This window comes from Neovison vison, chromosome 3 (assembly GCF_020171115.1).
Source record: "Neovison vison isolate M4711 chromosome 3, ASM_NN_V1, whole genome shotgun sequence".
In the NCBI taxonomy this organism is placed as follows: Eukaryota; Metazoa; Chordata; class Mammalia; order Carnivora; family Mustelidae; genus Neogale; species Neogale vison.
The window spans coordinates 233,897,854-233,915,466 of NC_058093.1; the positions used below are offsets into that span (position 1 = coordinate 233,897,854).

Here is a 17,613-nt window from a genome sequence, read left to right on the forward strand (position 1 = left end):
CCAGGAATCTTTGAAGTGCTAGGAATGTAATTCTGTTAAGGAAGAAAACTCTTGGGGCTTTTTAAATCTATCGAAATGTCAAAAGGGATTTATGCTTCTGGGGGAGGGCAGGAGAAGGTGCTTTTTTTTTTTTTTTTTTTTCCAAAGTACCCTCTTCTGACTTCCCCACGATGGTGAAACTTTTCTGATCTGTCTCTGGAATAAATGATTCAAGGGAACCTGAGGCCCTGTCTCCTCTTCTTTCCAAAAACTGCAAAGGAGCTTTAAGAAAGGATTCTGTTCACACTGTGCTGTGGGTGAACAACTCATTTGCAGGAAACTCAAGGCACCGGTATCATTTAACTGGAAACAGCAGCCCCATTAGAGCAGAGGTTACCAACTTCAGAGTCACATCTTAGGTTCCTGCTCGTCTCATCCGACCGGTTCTTATGAATGACATGGAAATTAAATAATATATGCCCTGAAAATGAAAGGTAGGAGCAGTCTGAAGAAGTCTGACAAGGCAAGGAATAGGGGTTGACATGCTATTTTAAAAAGTTTGTCCTTGGGGTAGAGTTACCTGACATCCTGGCTGGGATTTGGTAGTGGTGTGTGTGCTTAAAAGAACAACCTTTAGCACAGCTGGCATAGACATAAATGCCAAGCAGAGGATCCGCAAGCCTCCGCCCCCTCTTCTGGGCGTGCTCCCAATTCTTGTGGGTCATAAAAAATAGCAAGGTGTGACTGCGATCTTGGAATCAACCATAAAAGAACTTTTTCTTAGTCCACATACTTGACAAAATGCCGCTCACTATGCAAAGTGATTTATTCCATCCAATTTTTATGAAAATCCTTAAGGATAGAAACATATAGAGCACTTGGCACACTGTGAAACACAGAAGTGTTTGATAATGATAGTAATTAGGATAATGGAACAATGCACTTTGAGTGAATGTTTGGCAGGACTTCCAATATATTAAGAAAGGTATAAAAAAGAATCATTTGAAGAATGAAATGGAAGTCCCCAGAGTAGCTTCACTAATGTCAAAAGTGAACTGGAGGGTGCCTGGGTGGCTCAGTCAGTTAAGCAACTGCCTTTGGCTCAGGTCATGATTCCAGACTCCTGGGATGGAGCCCCATATCAGGCACCCTGCTCTGACCCTCCCCCATCTCGTGCTCTTTAGCTCTCTCTCTCTCTCTCTTAAACAACTAAATAAAATCTTTAAAAAGAAAGTGAGCTGGAAAAGGACCAACGCATCTGGGTTATAAATGTTTGTTTTTAAAAAAACTAAAAATTATTCCAAATTGGATCACTTGTCTCAAATCTCAGTTTTCTTTTATTTGTAACTACTCTTCATCCAATCACTCTTTTATCCAACAAATGTGATTTTTTATATTATTTATTGTTCCTATTCAGTTATTCCTTCTTTTATTCAACATGCACTTACTAACTCCCTTACCATGTGCCAGACAGTACACTGGATTCTCATAATACAATGGCAAATGATGTTTTGCCCTTAGGGAGTTTAGGATCTAGTGAACTATTCATTCATTCTTTCATTCATTTAGTAAAGTATTTACTGTGTGCCCATGCGTTCTGGGGATACAGCAACAAAGAACATAGGACCCTGAGGTAACAAAATTACTTTCTAGTGAGTAGAAGAAAGAGCAAGAGGATAGGCCCTGAAGCATCTGCGAACATGGCTGGAGCCCAGTTAGTGAAAGGACATGGCACCAGATGAGATGGAGAGGTATGCAGGGGCTAGATTATGTAAAGCCCCATCAGGGATGGTATGTAATCTGTATATTCATACACACATATAAACGTATTACACATATTTGGTGAACTAATCTTTCCATTAGAATACAAACTCCTTGTTAAATTTAGCTATTTAACCTAAATAATTTCAGAGAAAGTGTGTTAATAACAATCAAAATCTGGAGAAGGCTACTGTGATGTCTTTGTTAGGGGTGGGCTGAGAGCTGAACAAAAAAAGGAAAGTAACTGCCTTTCTTGTCAGCGCTGTCCCTCTGAAGAGCAAAGGTGTCAGCCATGGAAGGAGAGAACCAGGGGCCTCATCTTTGCAAGTCTTTGCCACTGCATGACCTGTCTGGGCACTCAAGCTAGAAGTCAGAAAACCTGCTTAGACAGGTGGACCCTCAGGAAATTTAAGATTTAGGGCAAAGAAATTTGGGACCTGGAATTATTTATCCCCAGATTGTCAGAATCATTTGCAAAGTCTGAAACACTTCTTCTATATGATATATCTATAGTGGCCATTTCTTTATCTCCATCACTATCTGCCTGTTCACCCCCCAGTCTAATACAGACAGTAATAGTTCCTCAAATTTTCCTAAATATTATGTAAAATGGCTCTTCTTTCCAGACTGCCGCCTCTAAACCCTTCCGGTATACAAATTCTGGAGATGTCGCTAAAGTTGTGTACTTCAGTTTCTTAAGGTATGTACTGCGGAGTAATACTACATGACCTGACCTTGGTTTCTTTTCTTTTTTTTTCTTTCTTTTTTTTTTTTTAAAGATTCTATTTATTTATTTGACAGAGAGAAATCACAAGTAGATGGAGAGGCAGGCAGAGAGAGAGAGAGAAGCAGGCTCCCTGCTGAGCAGAGAGCCCGATGCGGGACCCGATTCCAGGACCCCGAGATCATGACCTGAGCCGAAGGCAGCAGCTTAACCCACTGAGCCACCCAGGCGCCCCCTGACCTTGGTTTCTTTTGGGTTTTTCTTTGAAGGGATGGTGGGCTTATTTAAAACAATAGCCTTTAAAATATATGGCTAAAACAGTGAGGAAACTTTCAAACAGCCCATCTGTGATTTTCAATAACTTAAATAGGTTCCGTGTGCGGGGAAACCTCCCAGGTTCTGGATGCTAAGCCGTGAAGTAAAGAGACTACAACTCCCAGGCGAAATTGCGTCCACACCCTCTGCGCACGCTCGACCTCGGAGACTATATAAGGCAACGAGCCTGAGGGGGCGTGGCTTGGTCCTGAGCCGCGAACTGTGGGCGGGGCCACAGGCGTGGCCATGGAGGGGGCGGTGCTGCCGGCGCGGCCCGGAACACGCTAGTGGAGCGGAAGATGGCGGCGGCAGCGGTGGCTGCAGCCGGGACCCCACTTGGGCTGAGGTGGAGGAGCCGCCGGCTCTGACCTCGCTCTGGCTCCGGTGCGCGCGGCGGAGCGTGTGCGAGGCCCCGCGCGTCGGGCAAGGGCGGCGGCGGCGACTCTGCGCCGCCCTGAGGAGCGCCCCGGCGGCGGCGCTGCTGCGGCTGAGGAGCGAGCCGGCTCCGGGCCTCCGCGTCCTCCTGCTCCCCGGGCCCCCCGCCTCCTCGGGGGGGCGGCGGCGGCGATGTTCTCGGTCCTCTCGTACGGGCGGCTGGTGGCCCGCGCCGTGCTCGGCGGCCTCTCGCAGACCGACCCCAGGGCCGGTGGCGGCGGTGGCGGTGACTACGGGCTGGTGACGGCCGGCTGCGGCTTCGGCAAAGACTTCCGCAAGGGCCTTCTCAAGAAGGGCGCGTGCTACGGGGACGACGCGTGCTTCGTGGCCCGGCACCGCTCGGCAGATGTGCTCGGTGAGTCCCCGGCCCGGGTCCCCCCGCCCTAGCCCCGGATCCGCCTCCTGGGGACTCCCCTGCTCGGGGCTTCCCCAGTTTTTCCCCAGTTCCTCCCGGCGGTGAGAGGAGCCCGAGAGCCAGTAGTAGCTGTAGGGAGGGAGCGCTTACTATGTGCCAGGCGCCGTGCCAAGCGCTCCAAGGTGCGTTTTCCGTTGCAACAACCCCCATTTTAGAGATGAGGAAACTGAGCCGCAGAGCGGTCGAGCTTTGTGCTCAAGGTCACACAGCCTGACAATGTGACCAGTTTGTCCGAGTCCAAAACCGCACTGTTAGTCACTCGGCTGTGCCGGTCCCGACGACCTCGTCCCTCCCCCCGGAGACACCTGCAGACACCTAACCTCGCTCTTGTTCCCTCCCCGCCTCCTCCCTCTGCGTGCCTCGGAGATCTGATTCTTCGCGTGCTCCTGACGCCACAGCCTGACCACAGGCTGCGGGATCCAGAGCGGACTGACTGTCGTGAGCCCCAGACAGCCCAGCCGCATTCTTTCGCTGCCTCGATGGGGACCAGATCTCCATCCTTTTTCGGAGTCTCGCAGGCGATGGCCTGGTGAAAAAGCACTCGCAGTGCATTCTCCCAAACTGCTCTGGCCCACTTGAGGTCACTTGGGATGGAAGGGAGTCTCCTTGACCCAAAATAGAATGGTCGAACCTTCTTCAAACTGCCGCAAAGAAAACCTTGAGAATTGGTTAAAGCATTTTCAGGCCACAGGTGCTTCCAGAGGCCTATGCCAGTTAGTTACACCTTTGGCTGGGAGACTTGCGTATGAGCTTATAGAAAGGGCTAAATATAATTCACAAGCAGTCAGAAAGTTTATCATAATGCATGTCTCTGGAGACTGTGTGTATGCCTTAGAAGCATATGCCATTAAATCTCTTTTAATGAGTAAAGCACTTCCTTTGAAATTGAAGGGCATGCTGTCATTGAACTTGGGTTCAAATGTCACTTCAGTTGCACTTCTCAGGTGAGGTTGAATTTTTGACTGCTTTAAATTTCATATGCTGAGGCACAGTTTGGCATTGGAACAAATGGTCCTGTAACTTTTTATGACAATAATTATTTTTTAATTTGATTTCAGAATAACTGCCTATTATCTTTGTTTCTACTACATGTAGTGTTTGTGAACATGGTTACTGGAAATGTTCTCAGTTTATGAATGACCCCATTAGCTGTGTTGAAAAAATCATTTAGTGTTTAGGCAACACTCTTTTTTTTTTTTTTAAGATTTTATTTATTTATTTGACAGAGAGAGATCACAAGTGGGCAGAGAGGCAGGCAGAGAGAGAGAGGAGGAAGCAGGCTCCCCGCCGAGCAGAGAGCCCGATGCAGGACTCCATCCCAGGACCCTGAGATCATGACCGGAGCCGAAGGCAGCGGTCACCCAGGCGCCCTAGGCAACACTCTGGATGTTGGGTAGGGAAGGATTCAGTAGGAGTTCAGTAGGATTCAGAAGGAGTTTGTACATAGAAATCATACAAATTCACTTTGAAGTCTTCTTGACCCTGACTTAGTATCTTTTTAAAGAGGCTGTCAATAGCTGTCTTTTCCCATTACATTTAGAAGCTTCATTTAATGAGCTTGTGACCTATGCTGCTTTTTCAAAATTGGAGTCAGTGCAACAGAATAGGTGATAATGAGCCACTAACGTTCCCCCTTACAAATCTGTGTGCTGCTTTTGTGAAAGATTAGCTATTTGATTAATGATTTGGGGACATTTTAATGAGTCCAATCCCTATGCTTAAGCTTGATTTTAAATTTTTTGAAGGCTACCTTCTAATAAAGTAGGGTATTTATAAGGATATGGGGAATTTTGGTCAAACCCATTTTGAAAAAAGTATAAACCTACCATCTTGGCAGAAACCCTGCCAAACCTGGTTCTCAGCTTTGTCAACCTGTCTCTATGATACGTGGTTTTGGGCAAGAGCCTCTCAGCTCATTTTCCCCATCTAGACTAGAGGATGAAGGGAGTGGACTGACCCTTAGGGACTTCTGACCATCGTATCATATTTTCTTGTGTGAAAAAACCTCACCCTTTGTTATTTTGCACCTCAAATAACAGGCATTACTTACTATTGTATTCACATGGGTACCTTCAGTGTATTTCTCCTCTTTTATATCTGGCGCCAAACCAGTGGTTCTTAACTTTCCTTGGTTCACAGCCTCAGGAGTTTTGACTGCCCAAGGGCTCTCTCCCCAGAAAAATGTGCACAGAGACAAAATTTTGCATAGGCATTCAGGAACTTCACTGACACCCCTACCCCCCACCCCCGCCCGCAAAATCCATCTGTGTACCACTTAGTGGTCCCTCCACAGGGACCAGATTAGGAACCACAGCTCTGTAACCCCTCCGAAAGGAATACTGCCAGACGTAACCAGACAGGTAGGTATTGCTTAGGTGACCTAGGGTTGGTCTTTGGCCATATTTGACAAAGATTTATTTTGAGAGAGAGAAAGGGAGAATGTGTGTATGTGTGTTTGATGTACAAATCAGGGGAGACAGGTTCTCTAGGACTGTCCTGTTTTGGAGGAGCTCTTCCAGAAAGTCATCTTGGGGTCCACCTGAAACAACTTTTGAGTAGGCCTTATTTGAACTTCGGCTTCTATAAACCAGTTTGTGTGGTAGTGACTTCTGTTATATTGACACTACCCCATCACAGGTAGATCTGATTATTTCTTGGTATGAAAGAGGTGAAGCATCTCAGCAAGTCCTTAGTGAAGCTTTTCCTCCGGAAGCTGGAGTTGTAAACTGAAAAGCATTAAAGGACTATGTTGAATAATGTTATGTTGATCCTCAGTGCTTTGAACCTCCTAGTTCTACAGAGAATTCATTTTCTTTGGGTTAACATTGTGTTTGTTGCTAAATATATGTACAACTCACTGTGCTCATCTACAATTCCTTGAATGTTTGGAATAAAAGCTGTTTATTTCTTTTTTCTGAGAAAGAGAAAGCTGTTTTATTTCTTTAATTTAGAATTGATCTGTTCTATTAGTATACAGTGACTAAAAGTACTTGGTGCTTTACAGCATTTTGGTAGCATCCCCACTGGATTTCTTTTAGGAAAAACCGACTATAGTGGGTGTGGTGAGACATAGGAACCACTCCTATCCCCTGGGAAACTGGCAAAGGTGCTTTCTCTTTATTAGGTCCAACTGGAGTAAACCAATACCATCAGGAGCTATGTGCACTTTTCTTTTTTTCCTCTTCATTCTGGCTAATCCCGAGTTCTCTCATTACTCTATATGGCATGGACGCCTAAGTACACAAAAATATGAGAGCCGCCTAGTGTGTAATTGCTAGGCCTCCCACAGCTCTAAGCTGCTTAACAGCAGAATCAAAGACTGGTGAGAGTTTTAAGACTTAGAAGCCCTGGACGCCAGTGAGGAAATGGAGGCCTATAGAGGGTCAAATGATTTTGCTAAGGTTATTCCACTAGTATGGCCGAACTAGGACCAGCACCAAGAGTGCCCATTACGTACAGTCCACTTTCTGTAGCTTCACTAGTTAAGTTTTCCTGATAACATGGGTGAATTCAAAACCAGTCTTTTCAGGTATAGTTTGTCCTTCTACTGCTTTTCTTGCTTGAGGGTGTGTGTGTGTATATTTACAACTTCTGTGTTCACACAGTGACTCATAATTAAAATGCAACAAAAGTTCCTCCGCATGCTAAACCACAGTTTACTGAAACCACTTTAAGAAATGGCAGCATGATCTATGCCATGTAAAATCTGCCCTCGGAGTAGAGTTGTAAAGTAGTACTTATAAAACTGCCGGTGTTTATTGAAGCTTGATTTAACTTGAAACCTTAAAAAGAAATGAAAACAATTTCATATTCTAGCCTTTGGATATGATTTTGATTGTGGCCAGGTTTTTGTTTTTGTTTTTGTTTTTGTTTTTAAAGCATTTCTTTTTTTTTTTTTTTTTTAAAGATTTTATTTATTTATTTATTTGACAAACAGAGATCACAGGTAGGCAGAGAGGCAGGCAGAGAGAGAGGAGGAAGCAGGCTCCCTGCTGAGCAGGGAGCCCGATGCAGGGCTCGATCTTAGGACCTGGGATCATGACCTGAGCTGAAGGCAGAGGCTTTAACCCACTGAGGCATCCAGGCGCCCCTGGCCAGGATTTTTGAAGTGTTTTTGTGAGTAATGCTAGTCTTAAAAGTAGTTGTCTTAAGGTATAAGAATTATGTGAACAATATAAGGATTAAAAGTTTATTTAGGAAGTGAGTAGATTAGTTAGAATTTTGTTTTCCAACAGTCATGATAATTTTAATATATTTGGTAGAACCTCAGTAGCTGAAAGTGAATTATCCTTTTAATAACAAAGTAGTCACATTGGGGGAGAGTTTATGTGTGCTAATTTAAGCCTTTGAAGAAGTCATCTTTGGAATTTCCCTCAGCTAGATTTTAAGCTGTGTCAGGAAACTAGTTTCATTTTTATATAGTCATAATTTTCTGAAAGTCAAATTTTAGCCTGATTTACCTCTTGACAGCAGACATGACCCTGGTTGAATTTTTAAAAATTGAGATACAAGAAAAAAAAAAAATTGAAACACAGAATTCATCTGTCAGAACGTTACGTTTAGCTTTTAAAGTAAAAAAAAAAAAAAAAATGGTGGCATTTAGTACGTTCACAGGGTTGTCCAGCCACCGCTACTGACTAGTTCCAGAACATATTCACCACCTCAGAAGAAACCCCTATGCACTAGCAGTCACTCTCAGTCTTCCCTCCCTCAACCCCTGGCAACAGAAAGTATAGGCTGACTAGAGATTTGCCTGTTATGGACATTTCATATAAATGGAATCATATAAAATGTGGTCTTTTGTATCTGGCTTTTTTCACTTAATATATTTCAAGGTCGACCCACATTGTAGTTTGTCTCAGTGCTTTGCTCCTTTTTATGGCTGAATAATATTCCAATTGTAAGGATATACCATGTTTTTTATCCATTCATCTATGAACGGACATTGGGTTGTTTCCGCAGGTACTTTTAGCTGTTGGAATAGTGCTGTTATGACATATCCATGTACAGGGTTTGGTGGAACATATGTTTTTCATTCTCTTGGATATATACCCAAAAATGGAATTGTTGGGTCTTACTTTATGAGGAATATAGCTGTTTTTTATATAATTATTTTTATATACTTATAATCGAGCAAGGAAAATATTTTTTAAAGGTAACAATCAAATGTAAGTTCTAAGATTAATCAGTACTTTGTTATTATTATTATTTTTAAAGATTTTATTTATTTGACACAGAGAGAGAGAGACAGAGAGGAAATACAAGCAGGGGAAGCGGCAGAGGGAGAAGCAGGCTTCCCGCAGAGCAGGGAACGCGATGTGGGGCTTGGATGCTGGATCATGACCGGAGTGGAAGGCAGACGTTTAACAACTGAGCCACCCAGGCGCCCAGTGCCCAGTACTTAATTTTTTTTTTAAATTTTTTTTTTTTACTTTCTTAAAGATTTTGTCAGAGAAAGAGAGAGCACCATTAGTGAGCAAGCACAAGCAGTGGGAGTAGCAGGCAGAGGGAGGAGGAGAAGCAGCCTCCCCACTGAGCGAGAGTCTTGATGCTTGACTCATCCACAGACCTGGGATCATGACCTGAGCTGAAGGCAGACATTTAACCTACTGAGCCACCCAGGTGTCCCTATTCAGTACTTTAACTATGCCTAATTTCATAATCTATGTGCTTTCAAGAGAAAACTGTGGACTATTCAAGGAAATGGAGGGTTGTGGGTTCAGTGAAAGAGTTTTCTAGGTCTCATAGAAACAGCAAAGCTTAAGAAGCCACTACCCCCCCCAAAAAAAGAAAGAAAAAGCCACAAATTTGACTAGTTGCTGTCCGACTTTTCTGAGTGTTCTGTTATTGTGTAATAAATAAGATTACAAGGTTGATGGTTAGAGGAATTTTGCTGTTTGGTTTTTGAACTCTTGCTTCCTGATATTTTTCTCATTTTGCTATACAGATATATTGTACTTTTCAGAGGCTATTATAAGGCACAATATTTTTAAAGTCATTTCCTCATTTGTTAAACTGTTAAAACTTGTTTTCCTTTTTTTAGTCTTTAGAAATTCTCGAGCTTAGTTTTAAATTTCCCTAATTTTCAGCTTCTCTCAGTGTGTTAATCTTTTTAAAGAATTTTGAATGAATTTTTTGTAGAGCAAGGAATTGAACTTTGAAAGCATAACTGTTTATACTTTTTCAAAAATACTTTTTTGTTAAAAGGTTTTAAATTGTAGCAGGAGGTAAGAGACACGCTTTAGTTGGTTGTAGTGGGGTTTTTTGGGGGCGGGGCGGGGAGGGATTGGATCAGAGGAAGCTCTTCCCTGAACTTTAGCACCACCTTATGAAACTGGGCAATACCAAAACTTGAATAGCTGCAACAGTATCCAAATGGAGTTTGTACTCAAGTGTGACTCAAGAAGCATTATACTCACTTTATTTGACTCGCATTATTTGACTTACAACCATGTTCTTTGAGTAGACGCTTATGTCAAGTTCAAGCTAAATGTCAAATGCATTTTATGTAGGTCCCTGTGCCTTTTAGAGAGGCCTTACTTGGGACTTCAGGTTCAGAATTTTCGGAAAAATGCTTTAGAAAAGTAAGTTAACATTAGTATTTCCTTCCTGAAGAAATCTGACTTTTCAAACAAGAAGTTCTAGTTAGTTGAAAACAGTGTACCTTGTGAGTTTGTCTTTCAAAATCAGTGTTAACTCTTGGTCTCATTTTAAGAAGTGGCTCTCTCTCTATCTCTCTCTCTCAAGTAAATAAATAATAAATAATAGTAAAATAATAAATAATAAAATAGTAAAATAATAACAAAGTACTGAATCCTAATTTTTGTCATTAGTAATAAAATTTAGTGATCTGTTTTGTTCAGGAGTTGTCAAATATTTTTAAAAATACAGTAGTTTTCAATCTCCTTGAGAGCTAAAATCATTTGTTTCCTGTTAAACAAATACACACAATTTTATAGAATTGCATCATAAATCAAGACTTTTTGCAAAAACTGACTCACTGCAGAGGGCATTGGACTGAAAACACATACTTAATCATCTAAACTTGATTTGGCGAGTGGCATAGCTTGTTCAGTTTAGTTTAAAATTTTGAGGATAAAAGATGCTCAGTTCTTTTGAATAAGATCCTGAATAGAATTTTGGGTGGATTGAGAGGTGGGTGTATAAAACTTTTCCTTAAAGTGTGAAAGTGCTTCACTCTTTTTCCTGAGCATTTATTCAGCATCTTGACCTAAAATATGATTCATCTTATCAGTGCTTTATATATAGTGATTTAGATTTAACAGTGTGTTTTGTGTTTTACATTGTTTAATCTTTTAACTATGAATAGTTGCTTACTTATCTCCACTTAATTTGCATCTGTTTCCTTATGTATAAAGTTGACTCATCAATAAAGTCAGTATAGTTAGTATCATAGCTGGAACTTGGACCTAAGTTTCCTGCTTGTGTGTCTAGTGTTTTAAGTAAATACTTTTGTTTTTTGGTTGTAAAAATAACACATTTTCAGAAAAGCGCAGTATAAAACACCTGTAACTCATAACTGAGCTCTAGTCAGTGTGGTTTCCTTCAGCTTTTGTGTATATAGAATTGCATGTATACATACTATTAAATAAAGTTGAGTTAATATATATATTCTGCTCTGTAGTGTTATTTTTATTTAATGTAAACTGAGCATATTTCCATGCATAACTGCATAGTATTTTTCTGCACATATAACCCATGATTTGTTTAATAACCAGTTCTCTGTTTTTAGTTATTCAGATTATTTCCAGTTTTCTTTTTCTTTTTAAGATTTATTTATTTACTTGTTTATTTAAAAGATTTTATTTATTTATTTATTTGTGAGCGAGAGAGAGCACACACAACCAGGCAGTTTGGCAGGCAGAGGCAGAGAGAAGCAGGCTCCCTGCTGAGCAAGGAGCCCAATGTGGGGCTCAATTCCAGGACCCCGGGAGCATGACCTGAACTGAAGGCAGCGGCTTAACCGACTGAGCCACCCTTTATTTATTTTTTTAAAGTCTTACTTATTTAACTAATCTCTACACCCAGTGTGGAGCTTGAACTCACAACCCCAAGATCAAGAACTGCATGCTTGGGCACCTGGATGGCTCAGTTGGGTAAACAACTGTCTTTGCTGGGGTCATCATCCTGGAGTTCCGGGATCATGTCCTGCATCAGGCTCCCAGCTCAGCAGGGAGTCTGCTTCTATCTCTGACCTTCTACCCTCTTATGCTCTCTGTCTCTCTCTCTCTCTCAAGTAAATAAATAAAATCTTTAAAAAAAACAAAAACAAAACAAAACACATGCTTTACCTACTGGGCCAGCCAGGCGCCCCAATTTCCAGTTTTTTTGTTTTGAGTAACATTAGAGTGAATGAGTATCTCTGCACCTGAAACTTCCTTAGAATAAATTCCTCTAAGAGTTCTTGAGTCAAAGGCTGTGAACATTTGCAAGGCCTCTGATATGACTATTAGCATGGATCTCTCCAGAAGGATTATGCTAATTTATACCTTCCAGTTGTTATGAAATCGCTGTCATCAAAAGCTTATTGTTGATCTTGAGTCTGTCACATTTAACAACTTTATACATTTACCAGGTTCTTAAATAGTTGTTTTTGTGGTGAATAAGTTTGGTGAATAGTTCTAGAATTGATTGGATTGTTGGTATGAATCCCACGGACTACAAAATGACTGCAAAAACTTTGCCAGAGACTACAAAAGTGACTTACTACAAAGAGTGCTTTCTGTTGAAAGACCCAGTATTATTTTGACTCAGGCCAATTCCAACACATTTTTGTACCGGTTTTTCTTTTACTCATTAACAGACTATTTTGAAAAGAAAGGGAATTTCTTTGTGTGTGTGTATGTGTGCTGCTTTGACTGTACATTTTGACCTTTCAAGGATGCTATCATCCAGGAAGTTTTTTGGCTTATCAGAATTAGTCTATGCTGTCATTTGATGTAGATGAAAAAGATTAGCTGTGCTGAATGAAACAAAAAGTGCTTCTGTTTTCATATCAATGTTTGGATATAGCACTTTTGGATAAGAATATAGATGTGAGCTATTTGCATAAGAGGTAGAAAACTGTTCATGGCCTCTAAGTTAACCACTGATTGGTAATATGGTCATCAGTGTTGCTATGAAATGAAGTCTAGACGAGGATGTCTTATGCATACATTTTTTTTTAAGATTTTATGTATTTATTTGACAGCACAAGCAGGGGGAGTGGCAGGCAGAGGGAGAAGCAGGCTCCCCACTGAGCAAAGAGCCTGATTGATGAGGGGCTCAATCCTAGGACCCTGGGATCATGACCTGAGCTGAAAGCAGATGCTTAACCCACTGAGCCACCCAGGCACCCATGCACACACTGTTTTTAAGAATTTACTTCTCGGGGCACCTGGGTGGCTCAGTGGGTCAAACCTCTGCCTTCAGCTCAGGTCATGATTCCAGGGTCCTGGGATAGAGCCCCGCATCAGCTCTCTGCTCAACAGGGAGCCTGCTTTCTCCCCCTCTCTCCCTGCCTGCCTCTCTGCCTACTTGTGATCTCTCTCTCTCTCTCTCTAAAAAAAAAAAAAAAAAAAAAAATTCACTTCTCGGGGTGCAAAGTCCGGCATCGGGCTCTTTGCTCAGCAAGGAGTCTGCTTCCATCTCTCTCTGCCAGCCCCTCTGCCTACTTGTGATTTCTCTCTCTCTCTCTCTCTCTCTGTCAAATAAATAAATCTTCAAAAAAAAAAAAAAAAGGAATTCACTTCTCTTGGTTCTTGAGCAACAACCTTGATCTTATCATTGCTTTTTTTTGTTCTTGTATACTAAATTCACTGAACAGTCAGTAGTCTTTGGATAACAAAGTGTGTTTTGTGAATACATTCCATGTACGTGTATTTATTTACAAATCATCTGAATACAGTGAAGTAAATTAATGCTAATCCATAACTACCTTTTATTCTTTTATCAGAATTTCAAATTGAAAAATGGTTGGCTGGACTTTGTTAGTTAGGCTTAGTTTATTAGACTTTAGTTAGTTAGACTTAAAGAAGAAGCATATTCTCCATCTTTTTAGGTGGTTAGAACCAAAGTAGAAGGATATGGGGCAGTATTTTTACTCTTTGAATCATTATTGAAACTTCTCTGAAAACATGCATGTGTTGGTGTAATAAGGAGAAAGGAAAATTTGGGAAGGCTAAAATGGAGTCTTTCCTTTAAAACTAGGTCATGTAATAAATGTAATGTTGTGTGTGAAAGATAAAGCATAGCTATATATTAACCTTTATTTTATAGTTTCTAAAACAGGGAACCTTGCCATATGACTTAGAATCCCAGAATCTTAGATCTTAGAAAAAGGAACTCTTGGGAGAATTTGTCCTCCTGCCCCTTAGTTCACAGGTGACAAAACTAAAGCTTGGAGAAGTCATTTGGCCAGTGTCTTACAACCAGTTAGTGGCAAAGTAAGCTGGGAGTGGTGTCATCCACTGACTCTTTTTTCAGGGTTCTTTCCATCAAACTTTCTTACATGTTCTGTGAGAGGAGCATCCTGTAGCTAGCTCCAACCCAGGGCACACCATCTCGTGCAACTCTAGGTTGAAACACTGGATGCATTCTCGTTTTGGAGTTCTCGGATGGAAGTTTGTACACTTCAGATGGAAGTTGGTATTCTAACTTTTCAGTACAGTCAACTGAATTCATTGTTTACTGGTTGTTTCCTGTAAGTCCCTGATGGGTGCTATGAAGAAGACCAAGAATAAGAGACTTCAGCTCTGAAGTCTGGCAGGGAAGGCCACAGAACAGTACGAAGAATACACACACATCAGGTGTTGTGGAAGCATGGAGTCAGGTCTTAATGGATAGGTTTTTCAGTAATTGAGGCAAGTGAGAAGAATGGTCAATCTCTCCAGGTTGAGGGATCAGCAGATAGAAAAGATTAAGATTCTTCGAACTACAGCTGCTTTATGGCTAAAGAGTAGTTTGGGCTGACCAGGTGGCTTTGGGAGGACGGTTGAGAATTGTTAGAAAATTGGTTGAGACCAGGCTGTTGAAGGTCACAATTACCATGTTAAATAACCAGGTTTCAGTTTTGGGGTTTTTGTTGTTGTTGTTGTTGTTGTTAGGAAGCTATAGAAGATGTTTTTGCTTTTGTTTTGGGTTTGCTTTGGTAGCTTTGGAAGAGGCATCACATTGAAATGGTACAAAATTCAAAAGGTATATTCTAAATTTAAAAGGGTGCAGAGTGAAGTCTCTCACTCTTGACTTCTAGCTGCAGGTTCCTCTCCCGGAAGGAACTAATGTTATCAGTTTCTTGTGTATCCTTCCAGAGAATATTTTTTTTTAATATTTTTATTTATTTATTTGACAGAGAGAGATCACAAGTAGGCAGAGAGGCAGGCAGAGAGTGAGGGGGGAAGCAGGCTCCCCGCTGAGCAGAGAGCCCAATGTGGGGCTCGATCCCAGGACCCTGAGATCATGACCTGAGCTGAAGGCAGAGGCTTAAACCACTGAGCCACCCAGGCGCCCCCAGAGAATATTTTTTAAAGATTTTATTTATTTGACAGAGAGTACAAGCACAGGGAGCAGCAGGCAGAGGGAGAGAGAGTGAAGCAGGCTTCCTGATAAGCAGAGAGCCCAATATGGGGCTTGATCCCAGGATACTAGGATCATGACTTGAGCGAAGGCAGATGTTTAACCAAATGAGCCTCTCGGGCGTGCCCCGCTCCTCCTCCCCCCACCCAGGATGTTTTTACATATAAAAGTAGAAAAGTGTATATTCGTGGAAGGTATTTGACAAGAGTAATATGGACACAGTAATCTTATAAAAAGCAAAAAAGAAAGAAAGAAAAGAAAACGATACAGAGTGTAATGGGAGAATAGGAAAGCAAAAGACCAGTTAGGAAGCTACTGAAATAGTCTGAGCTAGAAAAGGCTTTAACTAGGGCAGTTCAGAGTAGTTGGGCTTCAGAAATATTACAGAATCAATAGGACTTCGTGATAATTAGACGAAGAGGGTGAAAGAGAAAAGAGAATTTGAAGTTGGTTTTTGAGATTTTGCATCTGGAAGCCCCTTAAGTTTCTAGCCTACGGGTGTGGGTGGTTGGCTGCCATTAATCAGGTTAGGATATGCAAGAGAAGGATCAACTTTGGGAATGGAAAAACAGGATTGGGAATGGAAAAACATGCATTTCGGAGATGGAATCATCTGGCTCATGTAATGGTTAAGTCCAGCTGGTCTTTACTGAGTTCTGCAGTGATTCTCATTAGGATCACCTCTGCAATTTGGTTTTGATCCTTTGCTAGAAGATCCAGGCCCATACTGAACAAACTGACTCAGGAGGTGGTGCTTGGGTAATCTCTGTGTGCAAGAATTGAGAACTTTGGTACCATGTACTAGACCCGCCTCCAGAGATGAAAAAGATGGTTGGTTAGCAATGGAAAGAGACTCAGCCCTGAAGAGGAGTCACAATATAGAGAAGGGGAAAGGAGATAGGAAAGTTGTGATAGAGGTTCTGTAATTATTGTAATTATCTAAGGAAGTAGTTTAGGCTAATTTATGTATCACTAGTTATTAAAAGATTTTCCATTTAAAATAAAGAATATCTAAGTCAGAACCCTGGCACCTAGCAGGCAACAGGCAATTAAGAAATAATTTTTTTTAAAGAGATTTGTTTATTAAAAAAAAGAGATTTGTTAAATAAGATTATTTCAGAGCCATTTCTGGAAAAAAGAAAACTAATTTCTTCAAAGTGCAGGTGGATCTGTTTTTCCTTATGTATTTTTTAGAGACATAAGTTTGTTTCTTACTTACTGTTAAATGTTTAATGAGATATTGAATGGTGGTGGATGTCTGATGGGAAAAACTGAATGGACCACTCATCTTTTATACATTATCTGTGAGTGGGAATTATCTTTTGGTTGTGACCACAGAACAGTGTTTGTAGACTACAAACACCTAATCAAAGATTGTTTTTTCTGATTACTACAGGCCATACTATTCTCTGTGCTGTTATTTAATCTTAAAGAGAGGCATAACTCTCTTATTGCATGTTGACTGGGAACTGAGCATTGTGGCAGGTTTTCTTTAACACATTATCCCTGTTCCTCACATCAGCCTTGTGATTTCCATTATTATACCCACTTACAGGTGAAGATACTAAGCCTCAGAGAGCTACCCAAGGTCACCTTTGGTATACTTAACTCTAATCCTGGAGCTGCAGTTTGAACCCAAATCTGACTCCAAAGCCTGTGCCCTTGCCTCGTGTGTATACACTGCTTTTCAAGTCAAATGATCATTTAAAACTTTGTTTTACTGAAGTGATCTTTACTGAGTCTGAATAGTACTTTGATATTAGCTATTCCTAGGCTAACAGTTGAGCAAAGCCCCTTCATTAAAGCAAATAAAGACCTCAGTTGAACTAGTTCAGTGGACCACGGGGACTTGGGTGGCTTTAGGCCAGCCCTTTCTTTCTGGGGACCACCTTTATGCCTGAATTCCTGCAGTATATGTCGTTTTGGGCTGATTGCTGGTCAGAGGTTCCTGGAGGAATGTAATAGGCATTTACCTGGAGGTCAGGTTTCTCTGCTCTTAGAGCTCTAACCTCATCTTTATTACCGCACTTTATCCGTATTAGTCAGAATCTTCAGGAACTGACCAAATTGCCTCTATCCTCAACTTCCTCCCTCATGACTCATGGTTTCATCCTTCAGGGCTCGATCAGCCACTTCTTTTCTCCATGAATGTTATTCCTGATTCCTTTAGCCAGATGTAATCTGGTCTTCTTGCTTTAGTTTTTATTGGTGCATGTTTGTTTTGTTAGAACCATTTACCATAAACCTCTCCAAACCCCTCTCCCCTGCCATAGTCACTACAATTTGATTTTAAGCTCTATGGGGAGGAAATCTTTAGTTATATGTAAATTCCTTTAGCTGCTTTTCAGTACAGTGTCATGTATATAGAAAAAGTTCAATAAACCTTTCAATAAAAATATTTTTTAAAAAA

At 41.3% G+C, this 17,613-nt stretch overlaps 1 protein-coding gene across 1 annotated transcript in view; it reads left to right on the forward strand.

Annotated features, from left to right (window-relative positions):
- The first annotated feature begins 3,204 nt into the window (after positions 1-3,204).
- The window catches only part of PPTC7 (protein phosphatase targeting COQ7), a 37,603-nt gene continuing 23,194 nt past the window's right edge, over positions 3,205-17,613 (forward strand). Inside the window, exon 1 of the mRNA XM_044244289.1 lies at positions 3,205-3,569. Coding sequence (XP_044100224.1) covers positions 3,347-3,569 — 223 coding nt within the window. The 5' untranslated portion in view covers positions 3,205-3,346. The remainder of the gene's footprint in view (positions 3,570-17,613) is intronic.